Source organism: Salvelinus fontinalis, chromosome 17, assembly GCF_029448725.1.
Source record: "Salvelinus fontinalis isolate EN_2023a chromosome 17, ASM2944872v1, whole genome shotgun sequence".
In the NCBI taxonomy this organism is placed as follows: Eukaryota; Metazoa; Chordata; class Actinopteri; order Salmoniformes; family Salmonidae; genus Salvelinus; species Salvelinus fontinalis.
The window spans coordinates 25766478-25788749 of record NC_074681.1 but is presented as its reverse complement, the minus strand read 5'-3'; the positions used below and the strand labels follow the sequence as shown (position 1 = coordinate 25788749).

The window sequence follows — 22272 nt, the reverse complement described above, 5'->3', positions numbered from 1 at the left end:
TTTGACCAATCAGATCAGCTCTGAAAAACATCTGATATGAAAAGATCAATTAGTGAAATAAATATCAGAATTGGGCTGCCTGTGTGAACGCAGCTTTAGTTTTTTCTCCTCAAGAGGTGCAGTTGTGGGCGGAGCTAAATGCCAATTTTACTCAATGGCACAGCTGTGTGCATTGTTTCTCCATCAGCGTGCAGGGGAGGTTGGCAAGCGAAGTTCCCTCTTCCATCAATAGAACTGTCATATTCTTTCAGGATGGAGCCTGGAGCCGAGACTAGCACTGCAGGAGTTTCAGTAAAAGATGACCTTTCAGAAAAATGTCAGAAGTTATTTCTTGAGTTCTTGGAGGAGTAAGTTGTTTGGATGAGCCCAATAATAGTGCTTAATACTAGTGATAATCAATGTGTAAACTCACCCCTCACTTTTACACACAGGTTTCAGGACACAAACGGGGAGCTTTTGTATCATCCTGATGCTGAGGAGCTCATTCGACCAGAGAGAAACACACTGACTGTAAACTTCACCAACATTGAGCACTTCAATCAGCAACTAGCTACCACCATTCAGGAGGAGTATTACAGGTAATTTAAATTCTAATTTGGTAGGCCTGGCCAAAAAAACACATTCTAATTCTCCACTGAACCAGCAAGTTACTGAACATTTCAATTTTGTCCAATCAATCCACGAAGGGAATACATTTGATGTTTCATTTTCACACACCAGATAGATGCATCAAAATTTGGTGTTTTACAGTGTCTGCCATAGTAGTGTGCCCCTGGAGCAAATTAAGGTTAAGTGCCTTGGTCAAGGGCGCACAGACAGAATTTTCACCTTGTTGGCTTGATTATTCGAAACAGCGACCCTTTCAGTTACAGGCCCAACACTCTACACCCTAGGCTACCTGCTACTTGTCCATGTTTTGTCATCCCCAGGGTATACCCATTCCTATGCAGAGCAGTGCGTTACTTTGCAAGAGATCATGGGAACATGCCAGTAGCCAAAGAGTTCTATGTGGCCTTCTCTGACTTTCCATCAAGACAAAAGTAATGATCAAGCTACTGAACCAGATCTCTCTGAATACATTACAATTAATGAGATTATTACTTACCTTAAGTGTTAAGTTGATTGTATTGTCCCTTGACAGGATCCGAGAGCTCTCCACGGCCCGGATCGGGTCCCTACTGCGTATCAGTGGCCAGGTGGTGAGGACACACCCAGTGCACCCTGAGCTGGTCAGTGGTACCTTCCTGTGTCTGGAATGCCAGTCGGTTATGAAAGATGTTGAGCAGCAGTTTAAATACACCCAGCCCAACATTTGTAAGAACCCAGTCTGTGCCAATCGACGTCACTTCATGCTGGACCCCAACAAGTCCCGTTTTGTGGACTTTCAGAAGGTACAAAGAGGTTGGACTGCATGAGTCCACCAGGCCAGATTGACCCTCCAGCAGACAAGGAAACCATAGCATGATATATCAGGTCTCTAATTGTGTATGCATGTGTGTTCATATAGGTGCGTATCCAGGAGACCCAGGCGGAGCTGCCTCGTGGCTCCATCCCCCGCAGTGTGGAGGTGATCCTGAGGGCAGAGGCTGTGGAGATGGCTCAGGCAGGGGACCGCTGTGACTTTACCGGCACACTGATCGTCGTACCAGACGTCGCTGCCCTGGCTGTGTCAGGTGAGGAACTTCCCTCCACACACCATGCCTTTTCATACACACAAGATGGCCTTCTGAGGGTCAAAGTCATACCTGACCCTGAATAAAAACCACTGCGATGGTGCATAATAGTAACATTCTCCCCTGTACTTTCTCCATGTATGCACTGCAGGCACCAGGGCAGAGACCAGCAGCAGAGTGACTGGGGGGAGGCAGGGCTTTGATGCAGATGGGATCCAGGGACTGAAGGCTCTGGGTGTCAGGGATCTGTCCTACAGACTGGCCTTCCTAGCCTGCTACGTGGCCCCCACTAACCCTCAGGTTTGTCCATTAGTTAAACATTTATTTAGATTTATTTAAAATGTATTTAACATGGGAAGATACCTCTAGCGAGGGAGATGGATCTAGAGACTATGTATAGTAAACCACAAACTGTGTTCCTGTGTGTAGTTTGGTGGTAAAGATCTCCGCCAGGAAGACCAGACTGCAGAGAGTGTGAAGAACCAGATGACTGTTCAGGAGTGGGAGAAAGTGTTTGAGATGAGTCAGGACAAGAACCTCTACCACAATCTCTGCACCAGCCTCTTCCCCACTATCCATGGTGTGGAAATTGAATAGATTTGCCATGTAAACTGTTAAAACATCTGTTTTGAAATGCACTGCCTAACCTGAGAGAATATTTCAGGGAATAATGAGATCAAGCGTGGAATCCTATTGATGCTCTTTGGCGGTGTTGGCAAGACGACCATGGAGGGCACATCTCTGAGGGGGGATATTAATGTTTGCATTGTTGGGGACCCCAGTACCTCCAAGAGCCAGTTCCTAAAGTAAATCACCAAGCACTATCCTATTTGTATAACCTACATATGTTGCATTTGAAATTGAACTCAAACCAGTTTGAAAAAAAAAGATTTAACAGAAGCATTTCGAGTTGTTTACTAGTGTTGCACAGCCTGTGTTGCTAGTCTCTGGAGGTCTCATTATTCCTCATAGCAATGTAGCCTACTACATGATGGAAGAAGGAGTGGTGTGGATGTTTTGAGGATAAAGGTTGGTGTTTAACTCTGATGGATGTGTGTGGTATGCCCTACCTCAGACACGTGGAGGACTTTGCGCCCAGGGCAGTCTACACCAGTGGGAAAGCCAGCAGCGCGGCCGGGTTGACGGCAGCTGTAGTGAAAGATGAGGAGTCCCATGAGTTTGTCATCGAGGCTGGGGCCCTCATGTTGGCAGATAACGTAAGCATTGTGTTCGAGTATGGGACAGTCATCTTATGTGTTTCAGTTCGTTCATATGTCCTCTGGGGGGCACTGTGCACTTTGATGTAACTTTGTCCTGTTCTTTATCACCATCCACAGGGAGTATGTTGCATTGATGAGTTTGACAAGATGGACCTGAAAGACCAGGTAGCTATTCATGAGGCCATGGAACAGCAGACCATCTCCATCACTAAGGCTGGAGTGAAGGTATGCTATGTGGGAATAGTGCTGTAGCTGTACACAATTTATTTCCCTTTTATAATTCAGCAAGACTTATTACTACTCAGTGCAGAGGGAGTATCAGTGGTTTGAGTTGTGATCTGTTTGACTGTATTGTGTTCAGGCCACTCTGAATGCTCGCACCTCCATCCTGGCAGCTGCTAACCCCATAGACGGGAGATACAACCGCTCTAAGTCTCTGAAACAGAACGTCAACATGTCAGCACCCATCATGTCCAGATTTGACCTCTTCTTCATTCTGATTGATGAGTGCAATGAGGTAAGAGGGAAAATGGAGGGTTTCACTAACTTTTTCAACTCCTACAGTAAGCCCATATTGAATGAAAATGTGTGTTTTGGAAACTTGACACATTTTGCATTTTCACCTTTGTCTTGTGGTCTAGGTGACAGATTATGCCGTAGCCAGGCGTATCGTAGACCTGCACTTTAGAAACATGGAGTCTGTGGAGCGAGTCTACGCCACTGATGAGATTCAGAGATACATACTGTTTGCTCGTCAGTTTAAACCAAAGGTTATCATTTCCCTTGTTGCATTGGTGTTCCTCGTGTTGGGCTGCTTAGATGCAGTGTTCAGTAAGACCTACCTACTGTAACATGCTTTCTGTTCCCTGTCGTTGGTGTGGTGCACTTTGACCCCAGATCACAGCAGAGGCAAAAGAGTTTGTGGTGGACCAGTACAAGCGTCTGCGTCAGCGGGACACCAGCGGCAGCACCAAGTCAGCCTGGCGCATCACCGTCAGGCAGCTAGAGAGCATGCTCCGACTATCTGAGGGCATGGCCAGGCTCTACTGCTCAGATGAGGTTGGTCAGACATCTACTACTGAAGTATACATCACCATATGTATAGGGCCCTATACATTGTAGAAAAAAACTGTATTTTTGTCTTCATTATTTGTTAAAGCTAATAATTATGGTTGTTTGTATAACAGAGGTGGTTCAGCAATTTTGCTCATGTAATGAATAAGCTTGCCTGATATGTGAAGTTAAATTGACTGTACAACACATATCTTAACCCTTTTGTTTTTACTTATTTAAAGGTGCATCCCAAACACGTTAAGGAGGCCTTCCGGCTATTGAATAAGTCTGTCATCCGCGTCGACTCCCCAGATATCAACTTCGACCAGGAACAAGACAATGGTGAAATGAATGGTAAGAAACGGTCACTTTCACCTTTGTGCAATAATATATTTATTGAAAGTGATACACGTATACATTAAATTGCCACCCTCACTCTCCAGATCAGAATGACAGGATGGGCACTAATGGCAATCATGCAGAGGAAGCTATGGACACAGAGCATGGGGCAGGCAGCCCGGAGAAGACCAGCACTGCCAAGCCTGCCCTCAAGATGACCTTTGCCGAGTACAGAAGGGTCTCCAACCTCATTGTTTTGCACATGCAGAAGATGGAAGATAGTAAGAGCTTAAAGGGGCCATCCACAGTTGAAACAATAACAAAGCTCCATCCTGCCACTGTTTTGGTAAAAAGCTAAGGGATGTGCCTGGAGAAATGTAACAACTCTCGGAATTCATAGAAATAGCTATGGATGCAAGGACTGACTGACCAAGATTAAGAAGAAATTATATATAGATAGAAAAAATATAGATTAAAAATCTTTTGAGGATATACAGTGTTTGTCTACTCCAATATATTACAAATATTGGAGTAAAACAAGTTTATATTTTGGGTTCTTATGGGGTGACATGGAATTAAGCTTGAGGCATTTCTAAGTTATATACTTCAAGAACCAATGTGTGTATATATCATTAAGTCAAAAAATAGATGTAGCAACTGCAGATTCACCATTTTAACAAACTGAAATGTTACTTTACAAAGGTTTTTTTTATATCATGAATTCAAAAGATACTAATTTTGCCAAGGTTTAACATTTACATTTACATTTAAGTCATTTAGCAGACGCTCTTATCCAGAGCGACTTACAAATTGGTGCATTCACCTAATGACATCCAGTGGAACAGCCACTTTACAATAGTGCATCTAAATCTTTTAAGGGGGGGGGGGGGGCAGAAGGATTGCTTTATCCTATCCTAGGTATTCCTTGAAGAGGTGGGGTTTCAGGTGTCTCCGGAAGGTGGTGATTGACTCCGCTGTCCTGGCGTCGTGAGGGAGTTTGTTCCACCATTGGGGTGCCAGAGCAGCGAACAGTTTTGACTGGGCTGAGCGGGAACTGTACTTCCTCAGTGGTAGGGAGGCGAGCAGGCCAGAGGTGGATGAACGCAGTGCCCTTGTTTGGGTGTAGGGCCTGATCAGAGCCTGAAGGTACTGAGGTGCCGTTCCCCTCACAGCTCCGTAGGCAAGCACCATGGTCTTGTAGCGGATGCGAGCTTCAACTGGAAGCCAGTGGAGAGAGCGGAGGAGCGGGGTGACGTGAGAGAACTTGGGAAGGTTGAACACCAGACGGGCTGCGGCGTTCTGGATGAGTTGTAGGGGTTTGATGGCACAGGCAGGGAGCCCAGCCAACAGCGAGTTGCAGTAATCCAGACGGGAGATGACAAGTGCCTGGATTAGGACCTGCGCCGCTTCCTGTGTGAGGCAGGGTCGTACTCTGCGGATGTTGTAGAGCATGAACCTACAGGAACGGGCCACCGCCTTGATGTTAGTTGAGAACGACAGGGTGTTGTCCAGGATCACGCCAAGGTTCTTAGCGCTCTGGGAGGAGGACACAATGGAGTTGTCAACCGTGATGGCGAGATCATGGAACGGGCAGTCCTTCCCCGGGAGGAAGAGCAGCTCCGTCTTGCCGAGGTTCAGCTTGAGGTGGTGATCCGTCATCCACACTGATATGTCTGCCAGACATGCAGAGATGCGATTCGCCACCTGGTCATCAGAAGGGGGAAAGGAGAAGATTAGTTGTGTGTCGTCTGCATAGCAATGATAGGAGAGACCGTGTGAGGTTATGACAGAGCCAAGTGACTTGGTGTATAGCGAGAATAGGAGAGGGCCTAGAACAGAGCCCTGGGGGACACCAGTGGTGAGAGCGCGTGGTGAGGAGACAGATTCTCGCCACGCCACCTGGTAGGAGCGACCTGTCAGGTAGGACGCAATCCAAGCGTGGGACGCGCCGGAGATGCCCAACTCGGAGAGGGTGGAGAGGAGGATCTGATGGTTCACAGTATCGAAGGCAGCCGATAGGTCTAGAAGGATGAGAGCAGAGGAAAGAGAGTTAGCTTTAGCAGTGCGGAGCGCCTCCGTGATACAGAGAAGAGCAGTCTCAGTTGAGTGACTAGTCTTGAAACCTGACTGATTTGGATCAAGAAGGTCATTCTGAGAGAGATAGCAGGAGAGCTGGCCAAGGACGGCACGTTCAAGAGTTTTGGAGAGAAAAGAAAGAAGGGATACTGGTCTGTAGTTGTTGACATCGGAGGGATCGAGTGTAGGTTTTTTCAGAAGGGGTGCAACTCTCGCTCTCTTGAAGACGGAAGGGACGTAGCCAGCGGTCAGGGATGAGTTGATGAGCGAGGTGAGGTAAGGGAGAAGGTCTCCGGAAATGGTCTGGAGAAGAGAGGATGGGATAGGGTCAAGCGGGCAGGTTGTTGGGCGGCCGGCCGTCACAAGACGCGAGATTTCATCTGGAGAGAGAGGAGAGAAAGAGGTCAAAGCACAGGGTAGGGCAGTGTGAGCAGAACCAGCGGTGTCGTTTGACTTAGCAAACGAGGATCGGATGTCGTCGACCTTCTTTTCAAAATGGTTGACGAAGTCGTCTGCAGAGAGGGAGGAGGGGGGGGGGGGGGGGGAGGAGGATTCAGGAGGGAGGAGAAGGTGGCAAAGAGCTTCCTAGGGTTAGAGGCAGATGCTTGGAATTTAGAGTGGTAGAAAGTGGCTTTAGCAGCAGAGACAGAAGAGGAAAACGTAGAGAGGAGGGAGTGAAAGGATGCCAGGTCCGCAGGGAGGCGAGTTTTCCTCCATTTCCGCTCGGCTGCCCGGAGCCCTGTTCTGTGAGCTCGCAATGAGTCGTCGAGCCACGGAGCGGGAGGGGAGGACCGAGCCGGCCTGGAGGATAGGGGACATAGAGAGTCAAAGGATGCAGAAAGGGAGGAGAGGAGGGTTGAGGAGGCAGAATCAGGAGATAGGTTGGAGAAGGTTTGGGCAGAGGGAAGAGATGATAGGATGGAAGAGGAGAGAGTAGCGGGGGAGAGAGAGCGAAGGTTGGGACGGCGCGATACCATCCGAGTAGGGGCAGTGTGGGAAGTGTTGGATGAGAGCGAGAGGGAAAAGGATACAAGGTAGTGGTCGGAGACTTGGAGGGGAGTTGCAATGAGGTTAGTGGAAGAACAGCATCTAGTAAAGATGAGGTCAAGCGTATTGCCTGCCTTGTGAGTAGGGGGGGAAGGTGAGAGGGTGAGGTCAAAAGAGGAGAGGAGTGGAAAGAAGGAGGCGGAGAGGAATGAGTCAAAGGTAGACATGGGGAGGTTAAAGTCACCCAGAACTGTGAGAGGTGAGCCGTCCTCAGGAAAGGAGCTTATCAAGGCATCAAGCTCATTGATGAACTCTCCAAGGGAACCTGGAGGGCGATAAATGATAAGGATGTTAAGCTTGAAAGGGCTGGTAACTGTGACAGCATGGAATTCAAAGGAGGCGATAGACAGATGGGTAAGGGGAGAAAGAGAGAATGACCACTTGGGAGAGATGAGGATCCCGGTGCCACCACCCCGCTGACCAGAAGCTCTCGGGGTGTGCGAGAACACGTGGGCAGACGAAGAGAGAGCAGTAGGAGTAGCAGTGTTATCTGTGGTGAGCCATGTTTCCGTCAGTGCCAAGAAGTCGAGGGACTGGAGGGACGCATAGGCTGAGATGAGCTCTGCCTTGTTGGCCGCAGATCGGCAGTTCCAGAGGCTACCGGAGACCTGGAACTCCACGTGGGTCGTGCGGGCTGGGACCACCAGGTTAGGGTGGGCGCGGCCACGCGGTGTGAGGCGTTTGTATGGTCTGTGCAGAGAGGAGAGAACAGGGATAGACAGACACATATTTGACAGGCTACAGAAGAGGCTACGCTAAAGCAAAGGAGATTAGAATGACAAGTGGGCTACACGTCTCGAATGTTCAGAAAGTTAAGCTTACGTAGCAAAAAATCAATAAAATTAAAAATCTTATTGACTAAAATGATATAGTACTGCTGGCTGGTGAAGTAGCCTGGCTAGCAGTAGCTGCGTTGTTGAAAGTGAAGCTGGCTAGGTGACCTCGACAGTTTCTCTAAGTTTCTCTAAACTACACAATTATCATGGATTCAAGGACAGCAAAGACAACTAGCTAACACTACGCTAATCAAGTCGTTCCGTTGTAATGTAAGCTTCTACAGTGCTGCTATTCGGTAGAAGTTGGCTAGCTAGCAGTGTTAGCTAGCAGTGTTGGCTAGGTAGGAGGACGGCAGCGCGGCAGGCGAAACTAGCTGGCTAGCTAACCGATAATTACTCAAAGTTACACAATTATCTTAGATACAAAGCTAGCAAAGAAAACTATGTAGCTAGCTAACACTACACAAAACAAGTCGTTCCGTTGTATTGTAATCGTTTCTACAATGCTCTTCGGTGGCAAGCTGGCTAGCTAGCAGTGTTGGCTACGTTGCGTTAATTTCGAACGAAAATAGCTCGCTAGCGAACCTCAATAACGACGCAATTATGTTTGATAAAAGACGGCTATGTAGCTAGCTAAGATCAAACAAATCGAACCGTTGTACTGAATGAAAATGAAAATCAGACCGTTGTACTATAATGAAATGTAATGAAAAGTTATACTACTATTCGGTAGACGGTGGACGTTTGCTAGCTGCTGGGCAGATAGCAGTGGACAACGAGACGACGAAATACGATAATTACGCAGTTATCTTTGATACACAGACGGCTATGTAGCTAGTTAAGAAGAAATTGCTAAGGTTGGACAAATTAAATCGTTGTACTATAATGAAATGTAATGAAAAGTTATAAAAGTTATACTACCTGCAGAGCGAATGCAGAGCGAATGCAAACGCGACCACTCGCCCCAAACCGGATCTCCTGTTTAACAAATGTTTCATTCTTACAGTTGATGAAGAGTCCTCACTGAAGATGAGCGAGCTGATTAACTGGTACCTGAAAGAAATGGAGAGTGAGATGGAGTCAGAAGCTGAGCTGGTTGCCAAGAAGAATCTTATAGAGAAAGTGCTTCACAGACTAATCCATTATGTAAGTAAAGCATTGGAAACAAGACACACCAAGACCGTTTGAAGAACATTTATGATTTTGATCTGACAACAAAACAGTGTTTTGTAAAATTGGTGAGTGACATGCTCTGTATTGTGTTCATTTCAGGACCACATTATCATAGAGTTAACGAAGACTGGGCTGAAGAAAGTTGGTGATGAGGGAGAGGAACCTGTGATCGAAGAGGACCCATTCTTAGTGGTCAACCCCAATTACATCCTGGACGATTAGATAGGGTCCACCTCAGCCATAGATATTGTGGAAGTAATTGAACGCAGGCTTATCTGTAAGGAATTTGTGATTGCAGCTACAGTAGCCTACTGTCAACTTGTTTTGCTGGCATGTTGCTATTGACTATCAATGTACTGTCTCTTAAAAAACATTGAACACTTGTCATACTGCTCATGTCTATGCATTTCAATAAATATATTTTTTGCAATGCGTTGTGCTCACTAAATGGTGCACTTTCCCCTATCATTGTACGGGTGGCCCAGAGTTCAGGCCAATGGTTCATGCTCATGTCAGTGGGACATTGAGGGGAGCGGTTTTATTATATGCAAGAATATTAGCATTTTTCTGATATGAATTGCCATTGGTTCTAAAGAAGTATCACTACAAAATTCTCTTTTCTTATTGATGACAGAATATTATACACTGAATAACATTATTATTATATATATATTTTTTTTAAGGATTTGTCTTAAGAACCCATTGACCCTAATTCTGGGGACATTCATGCAGTGTTTAGGCATACTTCTACTGAATAGAATTGAATAGACTTTAGCATAGCCTAGATGCACACACACTATTTTAATAAGTTATGTTTAACAGATGTTCGTTTACATTGGCTACAATTGCACTAGCTCATACATAGACTCTATATTCTCCGTTAGTACATTCTTGGGCTACAGTAGCACATCCAATGACAATTTTTACATATTTAATCCAGAACAATTGACTACTCACTCTGTATTTAATTTGGTGTCTTGTACCTTTCTCTACGTAGGAAAGTGAAGTAAACATTTTTTTATGTGAGAACATGAAAATGTTGGCTATTGTCCTCCCGGAAAATTGCTGTGGCTCTTTCCATTCCTCTCCCTTTCCAAACGTCAAAATGAATGCTAATGGTGGATATAACCTACATTAATACTATTTCGTTTGTAAATGAACGTATTCCATTATATGTAAATATTAAATAATATCCACAAGAAGAGACCGTCGCTCACTGGCTCTGAGAAGTGCGGAACTGCTTGTGGGTCGGTCCTGAAGAGCATCCCGGAGAGTTGCGTGCGAAGGGCATGCCAGGTCATTGGGATGAATCCGCCACCTGAAATAGCCTACGTGGAATTTAACGCCACCCAATCCCGTATATAACATCAACCACATCCCTGACAAGACAAGAAGACCGCCGACTGATAAAGCACATTTACTGAGAGCTGTATCTTATGCAATAGTTTAGTTTTGTTTAAACTTTATTCACAAATTTTACATTTACGGGGCTCTAGACGGTTGATGACTGCCTGTTAACTTTGATTTGCAAATTGATTGGAACAGCCTTGAGGTGAGTTGTTACATTTGAATACAATCTGTAAACTAGTAGATGTGTTAATTTCAAAATGTATCAGGAAAGGTAATTTCCCTTGAATCGATGGTTTACTATGCATGCGCTTAAGCTACTACGCATTACACTTTTCCACGCTATTATGCCATTGGTCCCGGAATGTAAACAAAGGTACGCAGGTTGATGCGGGTATTGTGAAATAACGGGATGCTACATTTGTTTTTTCATTGTGGCAGCTCTTGCCGTTGTTTATTGTGATAGATGAATGAATAAAATAAGTAAACACTAATCAGTATTTTTGCCTGAAGGGGACTTGCGACCTCTTTATCATAATATGCCCTTTGTGCAAGTTTTGTCTTCTTGAGACCGGTAATGCATTCATGTTAATTGACTCAGATGATGATTCCACCTGGGGACTGCTTATATGCTGGGAGGAAGAGAAGGAAGCCCATCCAAAAACAGTTGAGTACCACTACCAGATATTGTCACTTATGTATTGAATGTTTTATTTTATTTGATCAATTAAATCATCATTGACCTATCTTATCAAGCTATATGATTGAAATAATGCAACCATCTATTTCTCATCTGTTGTACACTACTGATCATGAGTGAATGATTCTAATTGACATGTGCAAAAGGGGTACACAACACTACACAGAGACCTAAGATGGCAGCAACACATGGCAACACAATAGTAGTCATGAGTTCTTAGAATAAGCCTATTTGATTTTAGTAGTTCATCTCACATGAAATGCATACCTGTTGGTTACATGTGCAAACTAAAACATATTCTATAATGACAATAACCTTGTTTAAAGTCTGGCATTGATAGATATTCCACACATTTGTAAATTAATGGACAAAAAGGATTTATGTTCAAACAGGCTACAATTTAAACAGAGCATCAAACCCAAAATCATTCATTGTTATATTGGGTTTATTTCCAAGGGTATTTGGTTACACTTTGAATTGTGGTGCTAATACCATGTATTTACATTGTTATTACATTGGAGAGTAAGATTTGGTACAGTACACCTGTTATACCAGTTTATTTGATATAGTTCATGTTCAACTGTGAGCATTTGTCTCTTCAGCATTATTCTGTTGAAGGACCTGCTAGCTACAGCTACAGAGGCTTTCCCTCTTCATTATTTAGTCATTATTGTTTTTACTTTTTACTCAAGGAATTTACTGTTTCTCAGACCCCACAGACCACCCCTGACCTTTCTCAAAATATCCCCTTAGACATGATACAGGTTCCAATAACTATTGATTAATATACCAGAGGAGACAAAATGGGATTGAAATGTCATTAATGCATGCTTGCTTATTGAATAAACCAGACATCATTGGGGCAATAGCACTGTATTTTTGGCCTCAGGAGATTGATCTAATACTTCCTAGATTGTTACTTTTTCATAACATCAATTAACCTTGCTAAATGATTTGGCTCTATATCCGACAGAAAACAGACAGCGGCCAGCCAGAAGACCAACCCGTCAAAGAGGCACCGTGACCGTCTGAATGCAGAGCTGGACCGGCTGGCCAGTCTCCTACCCTTCACCCCAGACATCATCTCCAAACTGGACAAGCTCTCAGTGCTGCGCCTCAGCGTCAGCTACCTCCGGGTCAAAAGCTTCTTTCAAGGTACGGACAGCACAGTGTCCCCATGTGGTGCAGTTACACCCTATACAGTCTCTCGTGACAGCAGTTACACCTTTTCCTGACAGCAAGCATGTGGGATTTGGCCCTGAATGCTAAGATTACAACCTATACTGTAGTAGGAAAATGATTTATTTTTACTGCAGGATCTGTTGTAGTGTACATTCTATATCATATGCATACAGTACTGTGCAATTCATTATCACAACTTTACAATGTTTATTTGTTTTTATAATGAAAATATTGGTTTGTACACTTGAGTTGCATCACATCCACTGTGCTGCCACACTTATTTTACCCTAGTGCTGCTTCCCTGCAATGAAGCTATAATTCTGTTAACATTATTAATGAGAACATTTAGACAACATTTTAGACAACATTTAGACAGCTGAAAGAATGTTATTTATCATACATGGATCAAAGTAGAAGGGTGTGTAACGGTTTTCCTCCTCCTCTTCATCAGAAGAGGAGGAGCAGGGATTGAACCAAAATGCAGCGGAGTTTGAAGACATAATTTTATTAAAGAAAACACGAAAACACGAACTTGACTAATAAACTAACAAAACAACAAACGGTGTAGACAGACCTGGACGACGGACTCACATAACACGAATAACGCACGAACAGGGAAAATAGCCTACACATAAATTAACGATGAACAAACAAACCGAAACAGTCCCGTATGGTGCGACAAACACTGACACAGGAGACAACCACCCACAACGAACACTGTGAGACAACCTACCTAAATATGACTCTTAATTAGAGGAACGCCAAACACCTGCCTCTAATTAAGAGCCATACCAGGCAACCCATAAACCAACATAGAAACAGAAAACATAGAATGCCCACCCAAACTCACGTCCTGACCAACTAACACATACAACAAACTAACAGAAATAGGTCAGGAACGTGACATAACCCCCCCCCCATAAGGTGCGAACTCCGGGCGCACCAGCACAAAGTCTAGGGGAGGGTCTGGGTGGGCATCTGACCACGGTGGTGGCTCAGGCTCCGGGCGAGGTCCCCACCCCACCATAGTCAATCCCAGCTTCCATTTCCCCCTATGAATGCCCACCCTCATCTTACCCCCACTAAATCCTTTTGGTAACATCGACACCAGGGGCAGCACCGGGACAGAGGGATAGCTCAGGACAGAGGGATAGCTCAGGACAGAGGGATAGATCAGGATAGTAAGGTAACTCAGGATAGAGAGGTAGCTCAGGATAGAGGGGCAACTCCGGACTGAAAGGCAGCTCCGGACAGAGAGACAGCTCTGGACTGAGGGGCAGTTCTGAATAAATAGCCGCTCTGGGCTAAGGGACAGCTCATGACTGGCTGACGGCTCTGGACGCTCATGGCTGGCTGACGGCTCTGGACGCTCATGGCTGGCTGACGGCTCTGGACGCTCATGGCTCACTGACGGCTCTGGCAGATCCTGTCTGGTTGGCGGCTCTGGCAGATCCTGTCTGGTTGGCGGCTCTGGCAGATCCTGTCTGGTTGGCGGCTCTGGCAGATCCTGTCTGGTTGGCGGCTCTGGCAGATCCTGTCTGGTTGGCGGCTCTGGCAGATCCTGACTGACGACTGGCTCTAGCGGCTCCTGACTGACTATCGGCTCTGACGGCTCGGGACAGACGGGCGGCTCTAATGGCTCGGGACAGACGGATGGCTCAGACGGCGCTGGGGAGACGGATGGCTCAGACGGCGCTGGGGAGACGGATGGCTCAGACGGCGCTGGGGAGATGGATGGCTCAGATGGCGCTGGGGAGACGGATGGCTCAGATGGCGCTGCGGAGACGGATGGCTCAGACTGCTCCTGTCTGGCGGAAGGCTCTGGCTGCTCCTGTCTGGCGGAAGGCTCTGTAGGCTCATGGCAGACGGGCAGCTTTGCAGGCTCATGGCAGACAGGCAGTTCATGCGCCGTTGGGCAGACGGCAGACTCTGGCCGGCTGAGACGCACTGTAGGCTTGGTGCGTGGTGCCGGAACTGGAGGCACCTGACTGGGGACACGCACTTCAAGCCTAGTGCGGGGAGCAGGGACAGGGCACACTGACCTCTCGAAGCGCACTATATGCCTGGTGCGTGGTACCGGACTGAGGGCACGCACCTCAGGACGAGTGCTGGGAGAAACAACAGTGTGCACAGGACTTAGGAGACGCACAGGTGGCTTAGTGCGCGGTGCCGAAACTGGAGGCACTGGGCTGGAGACACGCACCATAGGGAGAGTGCGTGGAGGAGGAACAGGGCTCTGAAAACGCACTGGAAGCCTGGTGCGTAGTGTAGGCGCTGGTGGTACTGGGCTGGGGCGGGGAGGTAGTGCCGGAAATACCGGACCGTGCAGGCGTACTGACTCCCTTGAGCACCGAGCCTGCCCAACCTTACCTGGTTGAATGCTCCCCGTCGCCCGACCAGTGCGGGGAGGTGGAATAACCCGCACCGGGCTATGTAGGCGAACCGGGGACACCATGCGTAAGGCTGGTGCCATGTAAGCCGGCCCGAGGAGACGCACTGGAGACCAGACGCATTGAGCCGGCCTCATGACACCTGGCTCAATGCCCAATCTAGCCCTACCAGTGCGGGGAGGTGGAATAACCCGCACTGGGCTATGCACTCGTACAGGAGACACCGTGCGCTCTACTGCGTAACACGGCGCCTGCCCGTACTCCCGCTCTCCACGGTAAGCCTGGGAAGTGGGCGCAGGTCTCCTACCTGCCCTCGGCCCACTACCTCTTAGCCCCCCCCAAGAAATGTTTGGGGTCTCCTCTCGGACTTCCAGCCACGTCTTCTTGCTGCCTCCTCATACCACCGCTCTTGGGCTCTCGCTGCCTCCATCTCCTCACGAGCGCGGCGATATTCCCCAATGTGAGCCCAGTGTCCTTTACCCTCCAATACTTCCTCCCAAGTCCATGATTCCTGTGTAGCAGGCCACTGCTCGACTTCACGCCGCTTGGTTCTGGATCGGTGGGTGGTTCTGTAACGGTTTTCCTCCTCCTCTTCATCAGAAGAGGAGGAGCAGGGATTGAACCAAAATGCAGCGGAGTTTGAAGACATAATTTTATTAAAGAAAACACGAAAACACGGACTTGACTAATAAACTAACAAAACAACAAACGGTGTAGACAGACCTGGACGACGGACTCACATAACACGAATAACGCACGAACAGGGAAAATAGCCTACACATAAATTAACGATGAACAAACAAACCGAAACAGTCCCATATGGTGCGACAAACACTGACACAGGAGACAACCACCCACAACGAACACTGTGAGACAACCTACCTAAATATGACTCTTAATTAGAGGAACGCCAAACACCTGCCTCTAATTAAGAGCCATACCAGGCAACCCATAAACCAACATAGAAACAGAAAACATAGAATGCCCACCCAAACTCACGTCCTGACCAACTAACACATACAACAAACTAACAGAAATAGGTCAGGAACGTGACAGGGTGGTATGAATCATCAGGCTGGGTGTAACACATTCAGACAGCTAGATGGTCAATAGATAAGAGCTGAAGTTTCTGAAGTAGTGCTGAACTAGGTTCTACATGTGCTCTGCTGTTTATCTCATGGACCGCTACAGCAGGCATACAAGACATCACGAGCCTATTGATATTTTCACCATGCACACTCCTACCTCTCTCCTACTTTTCTACGTATTTGACAAGGTTTATTACATTTCGAAAATGAAAATGGAAAACATGACCAAACATATATTTTACCCATGCATGCATGATGCCACTGTGGCACCCTTGATCATTCAGCCAGTTTGTATTGGATTAACATGCCTGGTAGCTAATATGAACTATTGCAATATACTTATTTATATTTTGGTTAAATGTACCTTCTTATTTTTTTCTGTGTAATTTCCAGTCCCTTCTGTAATTAAATATGTTAGGTCAAGGTGGTGTTGCTACATGTGTTAACTTAATTTGATTATCTGATTCAGAACAGGTTTTGACTCAAAGGGCCACATATCGAATGAGGTGTCAGCCATCAGCTATTTATGTCTTCTTTGCAATATACTGTACATCTTTAAAGCTTTGAATTGCATCAAAGGCAAAGCTCATACTGGAGGTAGCTTACCTGTTTTGAATAACAAAAAGGATAGATATGCTATCTAATGAAGGAAATTAGTAGCTCTGCTCTTTTCACTAATATCAATAGCTACAAACTTAAAGTAATTGTATTGTCCAATTGAAATCTCCCATCTATAGTTACAGCACAACAGAAAACAAATATTAAAGCATTTTCCCTCATTAGGGATGTATTGAGCTTGTCTCTTTCTGTGGCCATGCTGGAGCTGGTGGGTATCTTTGCATGAATAGTCTCACGTCAATAATTGTGTAGATTGGCACTGCACAACAAAAGGCGTGAGTGGCAGACCCCAAACCACCAAATATTTTGGTCCAAGGGCAAGCTGAGAGCACAGCATGCAGCAGAGCGAAATCCCTTGTTGTCCCAACACTATTGTTGGACTGTTGTCGGGCACAATTACGCTCAAATTTGATCACCCAGAACTCAACTCCCTGAGTTGATCACCAAGTTTGATTTTCTGACCCCTGGATAAGACTAAATGAAGCACTACAAATATTGGTTAAGATTTGACCCTCAAACACAATAATATATTCCAGTTTCAACAGGTGGTTGTTTTTTATAGGTTTTCAGCACCCTACAAACCTTCAAGTTTAGAGCAGATGTTATTTACAGCTACAGCCTGAGACAATACTGTAGCTGTTACACCACTAACACAGGATGTGTGCCAGGACTGTGGTTTTCTTGTTTTTCAGTCATCTCTCATTTTTTTGCTATTATTTGCTAAGTACATTTGTAAATAATCTTGATGACGTATCTCATTCAGCTGACACAGTGTGTGAGTAAGGAGGATCGATGCTGTTCTTTTAAAGGATACTGTATATAGATATATCATATATTATTAACTGGGTGGTTCGAGCCCTGACTGCTGATTGGCTGACAGCCGTGGTATATCAGACCGTATTCCACGGGAATGACGAAACATTTATTTTTATTGCTCAAATTACGTTAGTAACCAGTTTATAATAGCAATAGGGCACCTCGGGGGTTTGTGTTATATGGCCAATATACCACGGCTAAGGGCTGTATCCAGGCAATCCGCATTGCGTCGTGCCTAAGAACAGCCCTTAGCCGTGGTATATTGGCCATATACCACACCCCCTCGGGCCTTATTGCTTAAATATATGCAATTTAGCAGACGCTTTTATCCAAAGTGACTTACTCATGTGTGCATACATTTTTATGTATGGGTGGGGCCAGCGGGAATTGTTGTAAGCACCATGCTCTACCGACTTAGCTACACAGGAGCATAATAACGCTGTAAACCCCTATGGCCTTATGAATGGGTGTGCAGTACAAGTTGTGCCATGTACTGTTCCTCCTTTTTGTCAGCAGCTGTGGTTCCCCTTGCCAGGTTCCGTTCGTCAGGCCCATTTAGATATCACGCACTCTTGTGTGGTCTTCACTGCTAATCGCAATAAGCTCACAGAGTGGTTAATAGGATTGAGGCATGCACTTCACTTCATTGCAGTGAGCTCAATTATAAAAGGGCAGGTAAAGTGATGGGGTGGCAGGTAGCCTAGCGGTTAAGAGCACTGGGCCTGTAACCGAAAGGTCACTGGTTTGAATCCCTGAGCATGGGATGTGCCCTTGCGCATGGCACCTAAACCTAAATGCTCCTGTAAGTCGCTCCGGATAAGAGCGCCTGCTAAATGACTATAACTTCAATATAAAACGATAGAACTAGTACAAACTACACGGCTCACTATGGTTTCAGGTATGTGTCCTTGCAGGTAGGATCACAGTGTCAATGGTAAATAATACCATGGTTCTGATACTGCCTGTTGCACATTCATCATGAAAAGGATTCTCTTTGAAGTGATCAGACAAGAAAAGGATGTGATGTATTCATAAGAATCCCCAAAAGTCCATAGAAATCATGTCATTTTCCATGCTGCCTGTTCCTAAAGTGTTACCTGAAGCTTAATGTATGCTGAGCGTCTTGTCAGCGCCAGCTAACTTGACTGTTTGAATTCTATGAGCCGACATGACAGTGTATTTCTGTGGAATACAGAGTAACGGGGGAAAAGATCATGAAAGATATTAGGAAGCTGTGATGTGCTCCAGCACACGAGGGAGTAATTGTGCACTAGTGAAAGTGTCAGGGAAAGCATAGTCAGATCAGAGAGTTAATGAATGCTCCACTTTCTCCCGAGTACATCGCGTGACTGCTCCCTGGCAAGGCCCAGGGCCGCCCTCAGGGCTCATTGTAATGCACAAGAAAGAACGGTATGTATAAAGTGCACTATGCCACAATGTTGGATTTTATAGATCAGATTTGCTTGGTCGGAATCTGATGACTTCACATGACACGAGGAGGATGCTGTGTGTGAATATGAATGATGGATTTCAAATGTGATTTTTGTTTATGATCACGTTTATGATCACAATTTGAATTGGTTATAATCAAATCATTTTGAATTGGTTATAATCAAATCAAATAATAATTATATACTGTACCTAAAATGTTGAATCAGATCCGACTTTCAGGGAATTATATCCCAGATGTGGCCAAATTAAGAAATTAAAATAAAGCTAATCCGAGCTAATGTATTTGAGGCGCTGCCAGGTGAGTGGATTTGACCACGTGAAAGCAAGAGAGGTAGACTGGGTAATCGTCCATAACCTTTAAATGCTCTTCTGGAAACACACTGTATGTACAGAGTGATAGTCTTCATAGGGAAATGCAGAAAAGGTTCTAGGTTTGATTTAATGACATTGAGAGTGATGAGTGACAAGGGTTTTGAAATGCTATACAGTTGGTACAAAGAGAGGCACATTTTGAAGTACCACTGAGAAAGCATTACTTTAATGTAAAACCTTTTGGTGTAAGTACTGTGAATGCTTTGAATTGTGATGTTTCACACTGCAGTCTGGTTACAGCTCCTTATTTCCCGTTCCAGTTACATGTAGTGTTTATCATCAAGGGGCTAAAATGGAACCAGTAAACAGAAGAGGTCTTGAGTTCTCCCATCTCCCTGTTTACTGGGTGCTTTGAGTATAATTTTGAAATTGGCCCTCGGAGGGCAGAGTGTTACACTGCTGTTTGGCAGCTGCTAAACCTTCTTTGGCAGATTCCCTTCAGCTTGCGTGCAGAATGGGGAAATTCCAGTTCCCCCTTGTTTCTAGTCATCATGTTTGAATAGACTGTTTTTCAATAAGGATCAGAAACATTCCTTCCAATGGATCCAAGCAATTAACTCCTGATTCTAATACGGGCCAGGATAATTTACAATCATATCGCTTTTCTCAAATCCCATTTGTTATTACACTTAATCCAGAAAGCTATTGTTCACTTCATTTGTTTTTAGAAAAAGGGTACAATTAATTTAGCTTGTTCTGTTTGTACCACATAATTATTATCATTAAAAACGATTGATATCGTTCTTTACAGATGTCATATTATATCATATAGTATGTACAGTATGTTTGATCCAGTGAATGTATTTTTTGTATGCTTACTGCTTTTCACTGATTTAGTCACCAGATTATCGGTTAAAGTGTTCAATGAGCTCAAAGGCGACATTCACAAAGCGAAAATATATACTGATTTGTCTGCATGCAATAGCATGAGGTAGTGACCCCAATATGTCATAAGGCAGGGGCACTACTCTTGGTCTTATTGCACAGAGACTGCAGTGCTAACTGATTTGGCACAAGCCCTTTTGTCTAAACTGTGATTTTTAACGTGACATCAGATCATAAAAAACATTCCATCAGCTTAATCTCTAATCACACACTCTTAACAAGCATTTTCACCACTGATATTGTGATGCATTTTGGCATGATAACAATGACAGCTGCAAGACAACAAATGGATGTTAATGGAAACAGACAAATAGACAAATGTTCAAAAGTGAAGATGACAGGGGTTGATCATCTGTAGTAGCATACCATCTTCAGGGCTTCTAGTGCCACAACGGACATGCTTTTCTACAACAAATCCAACTGCTCTTCGGACTAGTCACTCTACCACTTGTCACTTCATATAAAACTCTATCGACTCAAGAATGTAATCTCTGATCCCCCCCCCCCCCCCCCCCCCCCCCGCCCACAAAGGCTATTGTCACCAAATTATTTTCATGTGAACTCGCACTCCAAGCTTTGTCTATAGCAGTAACGTCATTGATCATCAATGCACTAGACCCGATCTCATGGCACAACATAGCTAGCACACATTTTACATTTACATTTAAGTCATTTAGCAGACGCTCTTATCCAGAGCGACTTACAAATTGGTGCATTCACCTTATGACATCCAGTGGAACAGTCACTTTACAATAGTGCATCTAAATCTTCTAGGGGGGGGGGGGGGGGGGGCAGAAGGATTACTTTATCCTATCCTAGGTATTCCTTAAAGAGGTGGGGTTTCAGGTGTCTCCGGAAGGTGGTGATTGACTCCGCTGTCCTGGCGTCGTGAGGGAGTTTGTTCCACCATTGGGGTGCCAGAGCAGCGAACAGTTTTGACTGGGGTGAGCGGGAACTGTACTTCCTCAGTGGTAGGGAGGCGAGCAGGCCAGAGGTGGATGAACGCAGTGCCCACACACAGCCCTGGTCACGCAGGGCTGTTTATTAATGATCCCCCCTCTCTTTTAATCTAGGGGTTAGAACTAAGATGATAGCTAAACTTCTCACCAGCTCTGGCGCCCACGTGAGACAGACGCACAATTGCTTCCATCAGCTTGGGTGTCACTTTGGCCTGTAACCTAATTGGTGTTGGAAGAGCTACCATTACTAGGGATACGTTGTCCATCTGCAGACTGCAGGACAGCACCATGTGTCTAGACGTGAACAAACCCCTGAAAACTGAAAGATAAAATCTCAGACTGGGGATTAGTGGTCTAAAGAGGGTTTAGGCAGTAACAATTGAGTTGAATTAATTTGTTATTAAGCTTTTAAATTAGGGAGGTATATTATGGTACTTACGGTAATGTGTAAATAACAATGATATAATTTCATATGATGTAGTTTCAACATGGATGTGAAAGTAATTAGTCTTATTTAGATTTCAGATTTCGCTCCTCAAGTAACTTTACTGATGTTTATATAGGCTACTCTTTATTTTGGAGATTTTTTTTATTGATTTAACCTTTTATTTAACTAGCCAAGTCAGTTAAGAACAAATTCTTATTTACACTGACGGCCAAACCCTAACCCGGATGGCGCTGGGCCAATTGTGCACCGCCCTATGGGACTCCAAATCAATGTTGTGGTACAGCCTGGAATCGAACCAGGGTCTGTAGTGACGCCTCTAGCACTGAGATGCAGTGCCTTAGACCGCTGCGCCACTCTTCTTGAGATTCCCAGTGATTTATCCTCTCCTCTGCACCTTACACTGACCCTCTGAAGACTCGCATTACAGTAGTAGCTACTCAGTAATGTCAATCAGCAAGGGTGAAATGTCGCAGGTTGACGTTTATTGGGATGAGTCCTGTAGGCAGAACTGAGTGATTTCCGCTATATGGGCCAGCTGCAAAGTCAAAATTGTATATATTGTACAAATGAATGGGAAAAAATGTAAGGTTATGTTGAGGTTTAAAATCAGATTTTACGACTTTCTGTCTGTGCCAGCTAGTGACCACTGCAGAGCTGC

General features: G+C 45.2%; 2 protein-coding genes across 2 annotated transcripts in view; both read left to right on the top strand.

The window, feature by feature from the left end:
- The first annotated feature begins 200 nt into the window (after nt 1-200).
- Nucleotides 201-9723, top strand: mcm6l (MCM6 minichromosome maintenance deficient 6, like). Its single transcript, XM_055866807.1, has 17 exons — nt 201-347; nt 432-578; nt 930-1040; nt 1142-1391; nt 1508-1673; nt 1825-1973; nt 2103-2253; nt 2338-2479; nt 2749-2890; nt 3011-3118; nt 3255-3410; nt 3535-3663; nt 3791-3952; nt 4189-4300; nt 4390-4566; nt 9191-9330; nt 9457-9723. Exons 1-17 carry the CDS (start codon nt 253-255, stop codon nt 9577-9579), a joined length of 2460 nt encoding a protein of 819 aa, XP_055722782.1. The 5' UTR covers nt 201-252; the 3' UTR covers nt 9580-9723.
- A 1585-nt stretch (nt 9724-11308) lies between these two features.
- Nucleotides 11309-22272, top strand: part of ahrrb (aryl-hydrocarbon receptor repressor b) — a 28076-nt gene continuing 17112 nt past the window's right edge. The window contains exons 1-2 of the mRNA XM_055865789.1: nt 11309-11370; nt 12378-12559. Of these exons, the coding sequence (XP_055721764.1) occupies nt 11309-11370; nt 12378-12559 (244 nt within the window). The remainder of the gene's footprint in view (nt 11371-12377; nt 12560-22272) is intronic.

Excerpts from the sequence above, each read along its gene's own strand:
- mcm6l (XM_055866807.1), top strand. The coding sequence starts at position 253 with ATGGAGCCTGGAGCCGAGACTAGCACTGCAGGAGTTTCAGTAAAAGAT. Across the intron at positions 348-431 it reads TTTCTTGAGTTCTTGGAGGA|GTTTCAGGACACAAACGGGG; the intron begins GTAAGTTGTTTG and ends TTTTACACACAG. Across the intron at positions 4,301-4,389 it reads AGACAATGGTGAAATGAATG|ATCAGAATGACAGGATGGGC; the intron begins GTAAGAAACGGT and ends CTCACTCTCCAG.